Source organism: Oryctolagus cuniculus, chromosome 5, assembly GCF_051225735.1.
Source record: "Oryctolagus cuniculus isolate XC-2025 breed Fujian yellow rabbit chromosome 5, ASM5122573v1, whole genome shotgun sequence".
NCBI lineage: Eukaryota > Metazoa > Chordata > Mammalia > Lagomorpha > Leporidae > Oryctolagus > Oryctolagus cuniculus.
In genome coordinates this window covers 102,381,699-102,398,595 of record NC_142871.1, presented here as the reverse complement: position 1 = coordinate 102,398,595, position 16,897 = coordinate 102,381,699, and the positions used below count along the sequence as shown (strand labels likewise).

General features: G+C 39.9%; 1 protein-coding gene across 3 annotated transcripts in view; it reads right to left on the bottom strand.

Annotated features, from left to right (window-relative positions):
* The window catches only part of COL9A1 (collagen type IX alpha 1 chain), a 102,337-nt gene that overhangs the window by 27,918 nt on the left and 57,522 nt on the right, over nt 1-16,897 (bottom strand). For all 3 annotated transcript variants that reach the window (XM_089333032.1, XM_008263089.5, XM_089333034.1), the window contains 8 exons: nt 15,686-15,730; nt 13,645-13,698; nt 13,488-13,541; nt 5,125-5,178; nt 4,468-4,539; nt 3,586-3,621; nt 2,889-2,933; nt 1,199-1,231 (listed from right to left, as the gene is read on the bottom strand). In XM_089333032.1, coding sequence (XP_089189158.1) covers nt 1,199-1,231; nt 2,889-2,933; nt 3,586-3,621; nt 4,468-4,539; nt 5,125-5,178; nt 13,488-13,541; nt 13,645-13,698; nt 15,686-15,730 — 393 coding nt within the window. The remainder of the gene's footprint in view (nt 1-1,198; nt 1,232-2,888; nt 2,934-3,585; nt 3,622-4,467; nt 4,540-5,124; nt 5,179-13,487; nt 13,542-13,644; nt 13,699-15,685; nt 15,731-16,897) is intronic.

Genomic DNA, 16,897 nt, shown 5'->3' with positions numbered 1-16,897 from the left:
ACTCTACCTCTCAAATAAGTAAAATCTTTTTTTAAAAAAGATAAGGAATTAGCAAGGCTAGATGCCTGGTTTGATTGGTTACACACTATTTATGTATTGAAATATTGCTCTGTGCACCATAAAATGTATAGGTACTATATAATATTCAAAAAGTTGAATAAGTTTTTTTTTTAATCAGTGCTTAAGTAGAAGGTCACTATCCTAAGGAAAGAGGAAGAGTGTTACACACTAGGAAACTAAAGGGCACAGGATGTAAGAACCGGAAATGGGTGCAGTTCCAGAACATAGGAGATGAGACTGGGAAACAAAGCACATTTCCCTAAAGCCTCTGGAAACCTTTCTGAGAATCTGAATTTGTTCTATACCAAATTATTCTTGAGGGGTTTTAAGCAGAGGAGGGATACTAGAGCATTCTAATTTTACTTATTACATGGTCACCATGAGGATAGATATCTGGCAGAGACTAAGGAGTGGGAGAGGTTCTAGAAATAGAAGTTGGAAAGCAACTGAAAACTGGTGGTTGTGGCATTTGAGATTGAGGTCTGAGTGCCATCTTTTCTCCTTAGGCTTTGAGTTTCTAATTGTATTTGATACACATTCCCTTCTAAGTACCAAATCATCTCAGGTATCCTATTAATTGGTTCTATAATCTTAAATACATCTAATCTCTAAGGCTATCATTTTAGTTTCTGTAAAAGATAAAATTGAACAAGATGAACACTTTCTAGTTCTAATAGTTCTCTACCACATTTTTTACCCATTATGACTCCATTACTTCCCCTACTGGGACACACAAGATATTAGGGAGATTACTGACATATTTTGCAAGGGTATAACTGCCAACAAAATTCAATTACATTCACTTCATCACGAAACACAAATCAGTTAACTAAAAAAAAAATGACCCATTTGGGGACAAAATTAGAGAATTATCATGTAATACTCATTGGGCCATTTTTAATATGAAATAAAAACTTCCTTTGGAGTGGTTAGTTCAAAAGGTAAATCTATTTACACAGGTTTGTTTCCTATTGTATTAATCCATTACCTAAGGGATAAATTTAGACATTTATTTCCTTAAAGGCAGGTCTTTTAAGAATTGACTTTTATAGGATGATTTCATAAAGCAAAGCATGACATTTTCCACAGCATTATTGATATTTTAAACTTGTATAGCATTAGTGTTGATTATACTTACAGATCCCTTCGGGCCAGGTAATCCTATATCTCCCTAGATCAATAAAACAAAATTATATTAGAACAATGTATTCACATTTGATAGTTTCTGAAAAACATTGAAAAGGTTGTTGTGCTGCTCAAATATTGAAAACTATGAACAAATTAACCCTGGCACTCCAAAAAAAAAAAAAAAAAGAAAGAAAATAGTGGACTCAAAATGTGGACTCTAGTCTCAGTTCTGCTCCTTTGCTCTGTGATTCTGTATGAGCTAGATACCTTCCCAGCCTTTGACGAACTTCTCTATTAAGCAACAGGATTGAATCAGAGCTCACCAAGGTTCTACCCAGGTCTCAAATGTTAGGCATTAAGAATTAAAATGCATAAAGCAAAAGCAATTCAAAAACATTCTGTCGTAAACAATAAATTATTTAAGCTCATCTATTAAAAGTTCACATTGGGGACCTGTGCTGTGGCATAGCGGGTAAAGCCACTGCCTGGAGTGCCGGCATCCCATATGGGCACCGGTTTGAGTCCCAGCTGCTCCACTTCCTATCCAGCTCTCTGCTATGGCCTGGAAAAGCAATAGAAGATGGTCCAAGTCCTTGGACCCCTGTACCCACGTGGGAGACCCAGAAGAAGCTCCTGGCTTCTCGCTTCAGATGGGCACAGCTCTGGCCATTGCGGCCATCTGAGTAGTGAACCAGCTGATGGAAGACCTCTCTCTCTACCTCTATGTAACTCTGCCTTTAAAATAAATCTTTCTTTAAAAAAAGTTCATGTTTATAACTGCAACAGTATTTTTAATTCATCTCAAAAAGTCTGTCAAACCAAATATAAATGCTTTTAGGCTTAAAAAATACTGAAAATCTCCCATTACTAATTCTGTATACAAATTCAGTTCAAGTGTTAATACATCAGTTAATCTCCACTCAAAAACACAATGATGTAAACTATACTCTTAGCCCATTAAATATGCAACTTTAATAGAAAATAAAATGGAATGACCCTCTTTTGAAATTACTTAATCGATAGGAAATGTTGCTTAATTCAGATGTTATATTTCTATTAACTCTAAATCCTGAGAATCTTTATAAAAAAAAGTTACCAGAATTTTTCCTGCACTAAAAGCTCCCTAAAGCTATTTGATTAGTAATTTATTACCTTGACCTCTAAGGACCAAAACACAAGTCTCCACAGTGGATGAGGTTATGTTGGTTTGTGTCGAAACCACAAGGATGAGCCAACAGCTCTCCCAGTAAAGAGAGCTTGTTCTTGCTTTCCTTGCCGTCCTAAAGACTTAGCAGTGGCATCCTCTGGAAACACAGGTCAGTTTTTTGAGGACTTCAGACTAGAGAGAATGTCCTCAGTCAGATGTGTAAGCCACAGCCAACTTCAGTAAAACTTTGATTTTATTTCCACGATAGGCATTGTTCATGGACTTTCTATAGTCCTAAAAGATCACCCAGAATGTCTAGATGTAAATCCACAAGAGAATTACTCATCTATAAAAAACACTTCAGGTTCCCATAAATTACAGCTAAGTTTTTCTTAATCTTGGCCATCATCTTTGGAATCTTTTGTTAGCTCATAGAAAGAACATCTTAGCCTTTAAGAAAGTAGTGAGGACAACAGTTTCAGGGGAAAAAATCTATATGTATTACTGCATCAAAATTACAAAGGTTTCAAAATTATGAAGGAAAATATCTTACAAGTTCACCCCTTTCTCCTGCTTCGCCTTCTTCACCCGAGGCACCCTGCAAATGAAAGATTATAGTTTTGAGTTTCTACCAATGGTTCAACTTTAACTAGTTCATATTGATAAAGTCCTAGGATCATACAGAAATATGCTTTCAATGGCTTTCCCATCTACAGGTCTATGGCTAGTCCAACTCAGTGAGTAACCTGAGAAGCCAGAGGGTGTGGCTGAGTTTCAGCTAAAGGTAAGGATTAATGACCATACGTGATGATTTTAATAGTTAATCCCTGAAACAAGGCTCTTACAGTAGAAAAAGGAACTCAAGGAAAGGAATGCATCTAATGCATTCTAATTCATATGTACAATTTATGTGCTAAGCTCTGGGCCAAGAGAAACTTAAAATATTATGATGCGACAATGGAAGGCTCCATCAGACATTAGTAAACCAATTTAGTGAACCAAAGAGACAAGGCCACCCTTTTGGAAGGAAAGACTGTGCAATCCTAGTAAGAGAGCCATCATTAGCTCCAGCTTATTAAAACAGTAGATAAGGCCACAAACTAAACTCAGAGCTGGGTTTCACTCCTTATTAAACATGTTGAGAAAAACTGCTGACCTTCATCATTTTCATCATACCCTCTACCTGCCACTGCCCTGAAGTTGTGTGTATCAAATACTGCATTTCACACTAATCAAATAATAGAACCTACCTGTTCGCCCTTTGGCCCAGCTTCACCAACTGCTCCCTGCAAAGAATAAAATACATTTTTCAGTATTTTGAGGTGTTTATAGAATTTCAAATGAATCAACCTCCCTTATTTTGCTGGTGGATGGTATAAATATGGATAATGTGATTAGAGAGAACTTCCCCACTCCTCCCCACCTAATATAACAAGAAGCAAGAAGATCTGGAGAAACTGACAGTTGACAGAATTGCTGGTAATTTGGGGCATCCTCTGATTACAGCCATGAAAGACTTAGCATACAGGAATACAAATTTAGAATGAATAGAACACATGATTAAAACTAAAATGCTAGCCGGCGCCGTGGCTCACTAGGCTAATCCTCCGCCTTGCAGCGCCAGCACACCGGGTTCTAGTCCCAGTTGGGGCACTGGATTCTGTCCCGGTTGCCCCTTTTCCAGGCCAGCTCTCTGCTGTGGCCAGGGAGTGCAGTGGAGGATGGCCCAAGTCCTTGGGCCCTGCACCCCATGGGAGACCAGGATAAGTACCTGGCTCCTGCCATCGGATCAGCGTGGTGCGCGCAGCCATTGGAGGATGAACCAACGGCAAAGGAAGACCTTTCTGTCTCTCTCTCTCTCACTGTCCACTCTGCCTGTCAAAAAGTAAAAAAAAAAAAATTAAAAAAAATAAAAATCGAACTTATTTCAGTTTTTTCTATCTGATGAATTATTACATTAATAATTTTGATTCGTACTCTCAACTCTGAGTGATTTAAAATACCTTTCTTGATAGATTTCTATGATAAATTCTAGAAAAATTCTCCATTGGGTCAAAAGAAAGTTTGACTTCTTGACATAGTAGAAATCACCCTTCTAAAAAAAGAATTGTGTGGATTGCTGAAAAGCTTACCCTGTCACCTTTCATTCCAGGAAGTCCAGGAGGGCCAGGCAAGCCAGGGAGGCCAGGGCTGCCAACAGAACCCTGGAAAATAAACAAAGTCCCCAGAGTCACTGTCACAGCAGTACCGGAGACACACGAGCCAGACACAACCTTGCGTATACTGACTCATGTCTAAAATAAGTGTGCTGTGGTTGGTTTAACTCTGCTCCTGGCGTTTGCCTCTTCTCCCACATTCTCAGAAGGGCCTGTGCCCTCCTGTTCTCCATCCCACCCTGAAGGCCCTACATCGCTGTGCACTCCTGCGCAACAGTGGGCTCTTTCAGCCAAGCTCCTGCAAGAGCACAGATGCTGCTCCTTCTGTGTAAACAAGACTGTGCAAGAAGTCAAAGGCAGCATTCACCATTCACCTGCGGACTTCCTCAATTCCAGGAACAACCAGAGGCCAAAATGCCTCTAGCAATATTTCCCTGTACTGCAAAACCCACATGGGTTAAATTTTACCTAGAAATAATTTGAAATTACACACCTATATTTTCACACATTCATACCACAGACATCAAGTACAGCTGATTAAGTGGCCTTCTGTAATTGGTTTTTTCTCCTTGCTCATTTGTAAGAATGTGTTTTGTAGAAAGCAAACATCTGAGGAATGGAAGCATCACTTACCAATTTGCCTGGTATGCCTGGGGCTCCGACTGGTCCTACTTCTCCTCTACTGCCCTGTAAAAACCAAACATCATTGTCAACTGGATATTTTGCTAAAATTCACATGCTTAATTCCTATGTATATGCTTGAGCTTTAACTAAGGTCTCCAAAGTATCTGTCCATCATATAAGGTACCTACAATATCTTTCATTGAACGTTCTAGTTGAGATTATAGACTTTTAAAATTAATATCTGATACATGTATAAGAAATAGCAATTAGTAACTTTAAGCATCTACATCAGATTCTAATTTATAGTGTGGGTATTTGTGTACATATTTTATCCTCTCACTTGGACTATATGTTCCTCAGGCATATCAACTTTGACTTTCTACACAGTGTCTAGAATAAGAAGTAAATGTTCAGGACACAAACTTTTAAAGCAACATCATGCAAATTATCTAAGACCTCAAAAGAGTGAGAAGAGAAATGTGGAAGATGGATGTCTGTCTTTAAATTACTATTGTAATCTCAAGACACAGACAGTAGACATTTACAAAGTAATTGAAATAAAAAAATTCTTTGTTCTATTCATTCTTGCTCTAAATATGTCTTAAAAGACTAGACTTTGAAAAGTCAAGTCATAATGAGGATATACTAAAAGCAACATTGATTTTGTAAGTCAATTTCAATTTTTTTGAAACTAAGTATTCAAATTTTTATTTAAAATCTAAGTTTTCTGAAACTTTTGAGAAAAGAATTTACAGGAACTGTTCAGTTTATTTCCCCCAGGACTTCATACAATTTTATGTGTTCTGATAAAAGCTTATTTACAACATACATTCAACTAAGCTGAACCCAAGTTATTAAATAATGATATTAAAAGAGTCCCTTGAGTTGTTTTTCTTTAAAATAGCATAATTCTTTATTAATGCTTATTATTTATAAAAGCTTCTAATAAGATTATACTGTTCTGACTCATATTCTCTTCATTCATCTAAGTTGAAGAAGGTGTCAACATCTATAAACATTTTGAATTTTCAATTTCTCTAAAGGATTAAGAAATGTTTGCCAAATTGTAATTATAGCTCTAGCAGTAAGTGCTAATTTCATGATAATCATTTCATGTGATTTATAGATAATTTAAACTAAATGCTCTTAAATACATTTCAGCAATTTTTGTATTAACAACTTGTCTGATATGTAAGTTTGAAATACTGGTGCTGAGCCCTTAAAACAGCTTAGGAACCAGAGACAGTGCCCTGTGAGCATTGATGCTGTAAAGACGTAAGTCTAGATGAAAACCAATCACAGTGAGATCCCTCAATCCATCTATAAATAACAAGATTGGGTTTCAGCCCATTAATTTAGCTCAGAACTTCAAAGTTCAAGACAGGTTTCCTTCAGTATATATGCTCTAATGGCATTTTCAAGTAATTTCTCAACTGTATCATGATTGAGACCCTAAATATTATTTGGCTAATATGAGTTTAATCCACTAGTCATTGGTAGAAGAACAAATTAGTAATATCCAAAGGGGAAAGCTCAGTGCTTCACACAATTGTAAGTCTTCACTCCTAACTAAATTAGCATTATGCTATCTCATCCAAAATAAAGATGATTAATGTACTTTCTTTCTCTTCCATAAACCAACAGGATAAAATAAAGGACTGTTATAATCTTTGATTTAATTTTGTAAGGATTAATTATCCCCTAAGCCAAAGACAAAAATTTTCTCTGCTAGAATCTTATTTTATCTGCCTTTCATAAATTCTTATTATTTAGTTCATAGGTTCTTTCCCACCACTAGCAGGTCCTTGGTAATACATATGAATGGCTCAGAGCCACAGCATATACAGAGACTGCTCTGCTGAATTTGTGAACCCACTGGAGTCCAACACGTGTAGGACTGGGAGAAGAAGCAAAGAAATTATTGGCATTTACTCTTCTGTTACTGCACAAATAGCAATGTGATTCCTCATTTTTATTTCACTCCTCTCCTTTAAATCCTCAGCAGTTCTACTTGTAGCTATTTCTACTCTATGAAAACCAGTAATTTTTATCCTCACAACAGTTACCAAACAGTTACAAACAAGATATTGGGACAAGAGTTCTGGCAGCCATTCTTGGGATTTCTGTGTGTTCTAAAAACATGCATACACCTTCTCTAAATCCTGGAATTTCACCAAATAAACCAAGACTTACATGAGTAATCAAAATACAAATAATAATCTCTAAAAACATAAATACATTCTGCAGAGAGTCATTAGTCATGGCCTTAGTAACCACAAGTATGCTCAATAAATGATAAACTTACACTTCAGCAGCAATAGTGACAACCACATCCTTGAATGTGGGTCAGGGAGGCTGCTAGGGAAGCAGCTATTCTTCCCAGTGGGAAAGAAAAAACTCAATACTCATGTTGTCTTGAGTTAACAAGAGGACCAGAAGAAGCCAGAATAAAGGCAAAATCCCACCATCAAAAATGTGAGAACAGGGATGGGCATCTGGCATAGTGGTTAAGACTCCTGCATCCCATATCAGAGTACATGGTTCGAGACCTACCTCCAACTCCTGACTCCAGCTTTCTGCTAAGCTGACACTAGGAGGCAGCAGCAGATGACGGCTCAGGTAGTTGGGTCTTAGTCAGCCACCGGGAAACCTAGGTTGAGTTCTTGGCTATCAGTTTCATCCTGGCCCAGTCCTGACTGTTGGAATCATTTTGGCAGTGCACCAGTAACTAGGAGTCTCTCTCCCTCCCTGCTCCTACCACCCTTGTCTCTAATAAATCAACAATTTTTGTAAAGCACTTCATGAAGAGAAATAGAATTTTTGAAATATTAGACTATAATAAAAGGCTTTATGCTTTTCTTGGAGGCACTGGTCTGCCACACACATTTCCAACATGTTCAGACACATCTGCCAATTCATCCCCATGCAGCAAGCCAATCAAAGTTTTAAAAATGATGCAGTTTTTTGTTATACTGTTTGCTGAACTCTGTACTTAGTGTAGGATCAGTATTATCTGTATAAAGTTAATAGAAAATAGATCTTAGTAAAAAATAAGAATTGTAATAGGAGAGGAAAGAGAAAGAAGGGTCATGGTACAGGTGGGAGGGAGGGTAGGATGGGAAGAATCACTATGCTCCTCAATTTGTATTTATAAAATAAATGAAGTATATATACCTTAAAAGGTTTCTGGGGGGAAACCATAATGCAGAGCCTCTATCATGATCACCAACTATGGTCGGGTATAAGAATCCCTTTTCTTAGAAACAGGAGTATATACTGTGTGTCTTCCACCACCTCGTCTCCTCATTCACTATCTTTAGTCAACCCCCTCTCTCCCTTTGGAGAAAGGCCCAGGAATCTCTTTGGGTTTCTGTCATATTTGTTTGTCTTTAGGAGCTTTGCTTAGACGCTGTTAAATGCTCACCACTCAAGTTCCACAAATACTAAATTTACAATGTGCTGAATGTCTTGTACCATCAGAATTTGGCAATCAACCTTCAAATGAAACACAGCTTGCAGACCTACAACTTGAGCTGCTGAGGCATGACAAAGACACAGAGCCCACATGTGGACACAGAGCCCCATTGTCAGGGATCAAGCTGCGTTTATCACGTACCAGCTGATAACTTTCAGGCAAGAAATCTAAACTCTCTGCGTCTAAGTTTTCTTATTGATAAAATAGAGATTAAAACAGGACAGACTTCATAGCAGTTTTGTGAAGACTGAATAAGTAATGACACGTAAATCTCATAGAACAGTGCCTGGCTCATAGTAAGCACTCCAGTAGTGTTAGTTTTTATTTTTAACTGAGATAATTACTAAAGACGTCATTCAAAATTATTTGCTACAATTAAATGTCTAATTAAATGTTTGCCTTTTGAATCACCCATCTCTGTTTAAAAGCACAATTTGTGCTTTTTTTTAAAAAAAAAATTCCTATTTCTTATCTCTTCAATACATTGATCACCCAGTAGACACCTTTGTTACACACAAGTCCTGGGTACTGCTCTGTAAAAATCATCTCCATAAATATATACAATGTTTCCCTTTCAAAACAAAACTAAGTGACTTTTAAATGATCACATAAAATAATTAAATTTGAGTAAATTAATTCTACCTTCCCAAAAAAATGGATTTTATTTCACTGTGCCCTAGCTTGCAATGGCTGTTGTATTTCTCCAATTACCCAAAATGTCAACTAGCTGCAGAATGAACCCTGTCTTCATAGCCTATCAATTTTAGAAGTAGGAAATTATAAGTAACTATACCTAGTCTGTACCATGTATTAAGTGCCTCTCTGTGGCAAGAGGAATGCTGATAACTCAAGAGATAAGTTATAACTTCTACAAACCCACTTTCACATCAGCCTTGGATGATTCTAATAGTAACTCTATAATGATAACTTTTAGATTTGTCACAAAAGTAATTTTTAAATCCAGTTTTGCAACATTACATAGTTTGCGTTTCATTTCCTGTGTAGGTTTAAATATTCCTTCACATAGAGACACACAAGAAATACATGTAGGGGGCCAGCATTGTGGTGCAGAGGGTTAAGCTGTTGCTTGCAACACTGGAATACCATATAGAAGTGCTTGTTCAAGTCCTGGCTGTTCTGCTTCTGACATAGCTTCCTGCAAACGTGCCTGGGAAGGTAGTGGAAGATGGCCCCAGAACTTGGACCTCAAATGGGAGATCTGGATGGAGTTCCAGGCTCCTGGCTTCAGCCTGCCCCAGCCCTAGCTGTTGTAGTCATTTGAGGAGGGAGCCAACAGATGGAAGTTCCCTTTCTGTGTCTTTGCCTTGCTGGGTCACCCTGCCCTTCAAATAAATAAATCTTTTGAAGCCAGCATTGCGGCATAGTGGGTAAAGCTGCCACCTCTAGTGCAGGTACCCCATATGGGCGCTGGTTCGAGACTGGGCTGCTCCACTTTCGATCCAGCTCTCTGCTATGGCCTGGGAAAGCAGTAGAAGATGGTCCAAGTCCTTGGGCCCCTGCACCCATGTGGGAAAACTAGAAGAAGCTCCTGGCTTAGTGGCTTCGGATTCACGGAGCTCCCACAGCTCCAGCCATTGTGGTCAATTGGGGAATGAACCAGTGGATTGAAGACCTCCCTCTCTCCCTCTCTCTGCCTCTCATTTTCTATGTAACTCTGACTTTCAAATAAATAAATAAACCTTTAAAGATAAATCTTTCTTTAAAAAAGGAAAAAGAAATACATCTAAAATATAACTGTAACACACAGCAGCTTCATGAATTATCAACAGAAGTAGCCCATCAGGTCCTAGGTATGATGGGAGGGCAGCCAATGTGTCTAACCACACCCTCTGTGGGGCTTCTGTGCTTGAGGTTGTTGGTGTTGGGATGAAGCAAGAGATTATAGGAGAAGTAAGGGGGTCAGCACTGTGGCGCAGCAGGTTAACTCCCTGGCCTGAAGTGCCAACATCCCATATGGGCACTGGTTCGAGACCCGGTTGCTCCACTTCCGATGCAGTTCTTTGCTATGGCCTGGGAAAGCAGTAGAAGATGCTTGGGCCCCTGCACCTATGTGGGAGACCTGGAAGAAGCTCCTGGCTCCTGGCTTCGGAACAGCTCAGCTCCGGCCGTTGCAGCCATCTGGGGAGTGGACCAGTGGATGGAAGATTTCTCCCTCTGCCTCTCCTCTCTTGGTGTAACTCTGACTTTCAAATAAATAAATGAATCTTTAAAAAAACAAATAAGAGAAGTGAGACAGGCTTCTGCACCCCAGGAACATGTGATCTTCAGAACTCAGACCACAGATCAGCCTGGCATTCACCCCAGTCTGAAGGAAGAGAACAGAACAAACCATACACTCAGCAAAAGCTCCCTCAAGTTCTGAAAAGCCTGGAAGACAGAGATGGACCAGTAGCCGCTGCATGGTAGAATCTGTCTTCTCTCAACCAGGAGCCACTCAGACCAAGTACAAAACAAGCAGAGCGTGCTGGACAAAGTGTAGCCTAAGTGCTAGAGATAAGGTGCTTGTACCAAATCACTGGAGTGCCAAAGAAATAATATTGTTGCAGTGATATTCACAAATGTTGATGGAAATATCACTTAATTTTGAAGATGTGCTCCTAGGACACGTTGGAATTATGTGCTCATTCCTTCTACTCAGCTTGACTTGAGATTAGCAGGAGAAGCTCATCAAACTTGTGAGGCGTAGTTGAAAATGTGTGAACTTATCTATAAACCTCAACTTAATGACGTAAAGTGAAAGAACAAATGTATCTTTAAGTAAGTAGATTTGGTGTTAAAACTCCACCCCAGAATTACAATATTTACGACCTATCATAACATTTTTCTGAAAAATTTATAGCAGGTGAGAAAGCAATTATTACCAACAAAAGCAACATAGTATGATTTATTATGCCTCCAAGTAAGTTCATTTCAGGAAATATTTATTGAGCACTGCCTTCTGGTAGGCCCTGGCTAAAGAGATGCAGGGAACACAGAGGTGACCCAGATGTGTCCCCGCCTTCCTGCAGTCACCACAGGATGGGGTACAAAAGAATTAAGGATTACAGCATTCAGAATAAAGAGATTAATTCTCTATGGGGTTAAGGTATAATCAGAGATGTGTTCATTGTAGAATTAACATCTCATTATACCTAGGAGGGTACATGGAGTGTTCAATCGGAAATGGGAAAATGAGCCATCTCAATGCAGGGTCTAACATAAAAGCAAACAGGCAGGCTGGGAATGCTGAGTAATTGGGAATTAGCATGGAGCACAGCCTGACTTGAACACAGGATCTGAACCAGGTAGAAATAAGGAAAACTAGGATTTCTACTGTCTGTAGAAATCCACTGACAATTAAGTGGGAAACACCATATGATGATGGGCGCAGACCAGGGGCACCACCATTCCTCAGGGTCTTGGGAATTGTGTTGTCATTTTTGTCATCAGACTTTGAAATAAAAAGTGGAACTGAAGGCCAGAGAGAATTTTTAAGTCAAATACAAGTACATGAAATTTAATTTCTTATTTACTTTCTCTCTAAGGGTTTGACTGTATCTTGTGAGAAGATATACACTGCTAGAGCCGGCGCCATGGCTCAATAGGCTAATCCTCCACCTTGCGGCGCCGGCACACCGGGTTCTAGTCCCGGTTGGGGCGCCGGATTCTGTCCCGGTTGCCCCTCTTCCAGGCCAGCTCTCTGCTATGGCCAGGGAGTGCAGTGGAGGATGGCCCAGGTGCTTGGGCCCTGCACCCCATGGGAGACCAGGAAAAAAGCACCTGGATCCTGGCTCCTGCCATCGGATCAGCGCGGTGCGCCGGCTGCAGCGGCGGCCATTGGAGGGTGAACCAACGGCAAAGGAAGACCTTTCTCTCTCTGTCTCTCTCTCTCACTGTCCACTCTGCCTGTCAAAAATTTAAAAAAAAAAAAAAAAAAAAAAAGATATACACTGCTATACCTGCTACACGGTACACTCACAGTAAAAGAAGTCTAGAAGTTCCTCAAAAGATTAAATAGATTTACCACGTGGCCCAGAAATTTCACTTTTAATTATATACATTAGATAGATTAAAACATATCTGCACAAAAACTTGTATACAAATGTTCATAGCAGCATTGTTCATAATGGCCAAAAAAAGGAAAAAAAATCAAAACATCTCTCACCAAATGATCTGATCAAATGTGGCATATCCAAATATCCCATTCAATTAAATATTATTCAGCCATACAAAGAAATGAAGTATTTATATATGCTACAGCATAGATAAACCTTGAAACATTATGCTGAGAGACACAAATTATTTTTTTTTAAATCCACGTATGATTCTATTTTTGTAAAATTTCCAGGATCAGCAAATCTATAGATACAGAAAATGGATTAGTGTTTGCCTAGAGCTGCAGGAATTGGGAGGAAATGCTGAATAATTGCAGATGGGCCCAGGGTTTCTTTTTTGAGTGATAAATGTGTTCTAAAATTGTCTGTCATGATGGTTAATTATATGACTACACTAAAATGTGTACACATTCAATGGACAAATTACATGTATGTGAGTTATATCTCAGTAAAAAGATTTTTTAAACCTTACTAAAATATATCTTTCAATATAGGATGAGAACAGGAAATGTCATCATGGTTCTTTTAAATACTTCATTTTTGTTATTATTTTCAGAAAGAAGACATAGTGTATATCTAAATAGCATCCCCATTTTGTTGTTTATCTGCACCAGCACATGCTCAAACATGAGAAGGCATTCATGGATGGATGGATGGATGGATGGGTGGGTGGTTGGGTGGATGGATGGATGGATGGATGGATGAATGGATGAGTGGAGGGAGGTCCACCAAAATCCTGAGAAGGCATTTTGGAAAGGCACTGTAGAAAAATGAGTACTCACAGGAAGCCCCCGGGGTCCTCGGGGTCCCACCTCTCCTGGAGGCCCTTGTTGGCCCTGTTTTGAGGAAGGCAGGTGGAGAAAATGTTAAAAAACCACTAATCCTTTGCTTCATGATCACAACAGGTTTTAACTTATGAGGGGTCAGACAGCATCTTACCGGTTTGCCCGAATTTCCCAGTTGACCAGGCTTTCCTGGAGCACCTGTGTTACCCTAGAGGCAAAATACAACATGCAAAGTTAATTTGTCCTGTACATAAGCATGATCATCCAGCTGTCTTATTCAACCAGCACTGTGGCACAATTGGTTAAGCCATGGCCTGCAGTGCCAGCATCCCATATGGGTGCCAGTTCAAGTCCAGGCTGTTCTACTTCCAATCTAGCCACTTATTGATACTCCTGAGAAAGCAGAAGAAGATGGCTCAAGCAGCTGCATCCCTGGACCCACACGGGAGACCCAAAGGGATCTCCTGGCAACAGCCTGTCCCAGCCCTGGTCATTGCCACCATTGCAGGGTGAACCAGTGGATGTAAGATTTCTGTCTCTCTCTAACTCTAACTCTACCTTTTAAATAAATAAATAAATCTTTTTAAAAAACTGTCTTATTCAAATTAGGTATTTCTTACATTTAAGTATTATTCATTTTCTGATGTTCTTTGAGAATTTATGAGTATGTAGAATCTTTTAAATAGTGGGTATATCAAAGTCCTTTAGATTTAGGATACTATCTTTTAGTCCCAGAAGTATATTAAATTTAAATATCAGAAAATGAAGGTCTTTAGCCTTCATTTAAAGGGATTCCCAGGGTATTTGGTGTAGCAATCAATATGTCACTTGAGATACCTGCACCCCAAATCAGAGTGCCTAGGTTCAAGTCCCTGCTCAGCTCCTGATCCAGCTTCCTGCTCATGCACACATTGGGAGGCTGCACCTGATGGCTCAAGGAGTTGAATCCCTGCCACCCGCATGGGAGACCTCCACTGAGTTCCCAGATTGTAGCTCTGACCTGCCCCACCCCCAAATGTTGCAGGCATTTAGGGGATGAATTAGCAGATGGAGGCCCTCTGAAATAAAAATAAATTTAAATTTTTTTAAATAATAACAGTCTTTTTAAAAATAAAAGAATTTCCTTCCATTTGAGGATTTTTTCTTCATAAAATTAATTATATATGTCTTTACCATTCCCACCACCAATATACTTCTTTGGGCCCTCTTGCCTCACAATGACACTATTAAAATGATTAAGACTCAAGGAGGCTGGCACCGCGGCTGACTAGGCTAATCCTCCGCCTTGCGGTGCCGGCACACCGGGTTCTAGTCCTGGTCGGGGCACCGGATTCTGTCCCGGTTGCCCCTCTTCCAGGCCAGCTCTCTGCTGTGGCCAGGGAGTGCAGTGGAGGATGGCCCAGGTGCTTGGGCCCTGCACCCCATGGGAGACCAGGAAAAGCACCTGGATCCTGCCTTCGGATCAGCGTGGTGTGCCGGCCATGGCGGCCATTGGAGGGTGAACCAACGGCAAAGGAAGACCTTTCTCTCTGTCTCTCTCTCTCACTGTCCACTCTGCCTGTCAAAAAAAAAAAAAAGCATATGTGTGGAGACTCCATCTCCACATCAGTCCCTCACCATCTGCTTGTTGGGGACCATTTCTGTTCAAGACAATGCAGAAGACTATGATGGGAGGGCTCTAGTCATATAATCTAATAATGATCAAGTTCTACATTAGTCACACTTGATCTGTTTGATCCCAAAGCCAAGCTATATTTTATCTCTTACATTTTTTCTTTCATCTATTATTTTTAATTGCTTGTGCTGTAATTCTGTGTATAGAATATAAGCATCAGTTTATCAGTACAGGAACAAAATGCAATATATTCTAAGATAGTTTATCCCAACACTCTGACAAGTTCAATGGCTTAGTATCTTCCTTATTTTAAGTGATCAGAAACAAAACTTTCTGTGTTTTATACGGGCAAAGCATGACATTCTTATAAAGGAAGTCTAGTCAGCAACACTTGATCAAAGTCTTCTTTCTGCAGATAGGAAAAGATTAGCATTTGAAGATATAAAGCTTTTTAATTTCTCCATAGGGTTAAATACAAAATAAAAGGCAGGTTGGAAATATCAAAAAGATAAAGAAAATATGTTAATAAAAGAACAAAGAAATAAAGAAAAATGTTAATGTAAAGGTTTGAATGTTTTACCTTTTCACCGGCAACACCCTTTGCACCAGGAAGTCCAGGTATACCCTGAAAGCAGGCACACAAGAATCTGGGTTTAATCACCTCATCTGGGAATCCGTGAGATGCCAAGCCTGCCACACACTGCTGAGAGGCTGAAGGAATCATGACAATCTCGAAGCTTAGTGTGGGAGAGACGCCGCCTAGATCCCAAACTCTGCAAATCAGTTCTAGAACTACCCAGCGTGTAGGATGGCATTACACTGCTGTATCTGGCTTAGTAAGGCTGAACACCATAAGGGAAATCCTACCCTCAACTAAAGGGATTTTTTTCCTCAAAGATGAATTTTCAAATTAGAATTTGGTACCATTTTCACATCAACAGGAGCTCTTGCAAATTAATCCTTATAGGGTAAGACATGACTTCAGGCCGGCTCCACGGCTCAATAGGCTAATCCTCCGCCTGCGGCGCCAGCACCCCAGGTTCTAGTCCCGGTTGGGGCGCCGGATTCTGTCCCGGTTGCCCCTCTTCCAGGCCAGCTCTCTGCTGTGGCCAGGGAGTGCAGTGGAGGATGGCCCAAGTGCTTGGGCGCTGCACCCCATGGGAGACCAGGAGAAGCACCTGGCTCCTGCCTTGGGATCAGCGCGGCCATTGGAGGGTGAACCAACAGCAAAGGAAGACCTTTCTCTCTGTATCTCTCTCTCTCACTGTCCACTCTGCCTGTCCAAAAAAAAAAAAAAAAAGACATGACTTCATGTACAGAATAATAAAGTGAGGTCCTATCAAAGACTCTGGGCAGGTATGGGTATTTAGGCTTGTGGTTAAAACAACAGTTAAGATGCCTGCATTTTCAAATAAAAACCACAACCAGGTTTCACCTCACCCTAGTTAGAATGGTTGTCATGCAAAAATAACAAATGCTGCCGAGGCTGTGGAGAACAAGGTACCCTAATACACTGTTGGTAGAAATATAAACTCGTACAACCATATGGTAGACAGTATGGAGATTGCTCAGAAATCTGAAAACAGACCTACCATATGATCCAGACATCCTGCTAGCTTGAGACATTTGCCTTTCAAGAGCCAAGAACACATGTGGTACAATTCACTTGAGGGTCCAACCACATCAATTCAGGGAAACATTTATTTTAGCACATCAAATAGTACATAATCCAAAAATCATATTTCACACTGTGCCCTAAAAATACTCTCAACCCTCTGTGGCTCAGGACTGC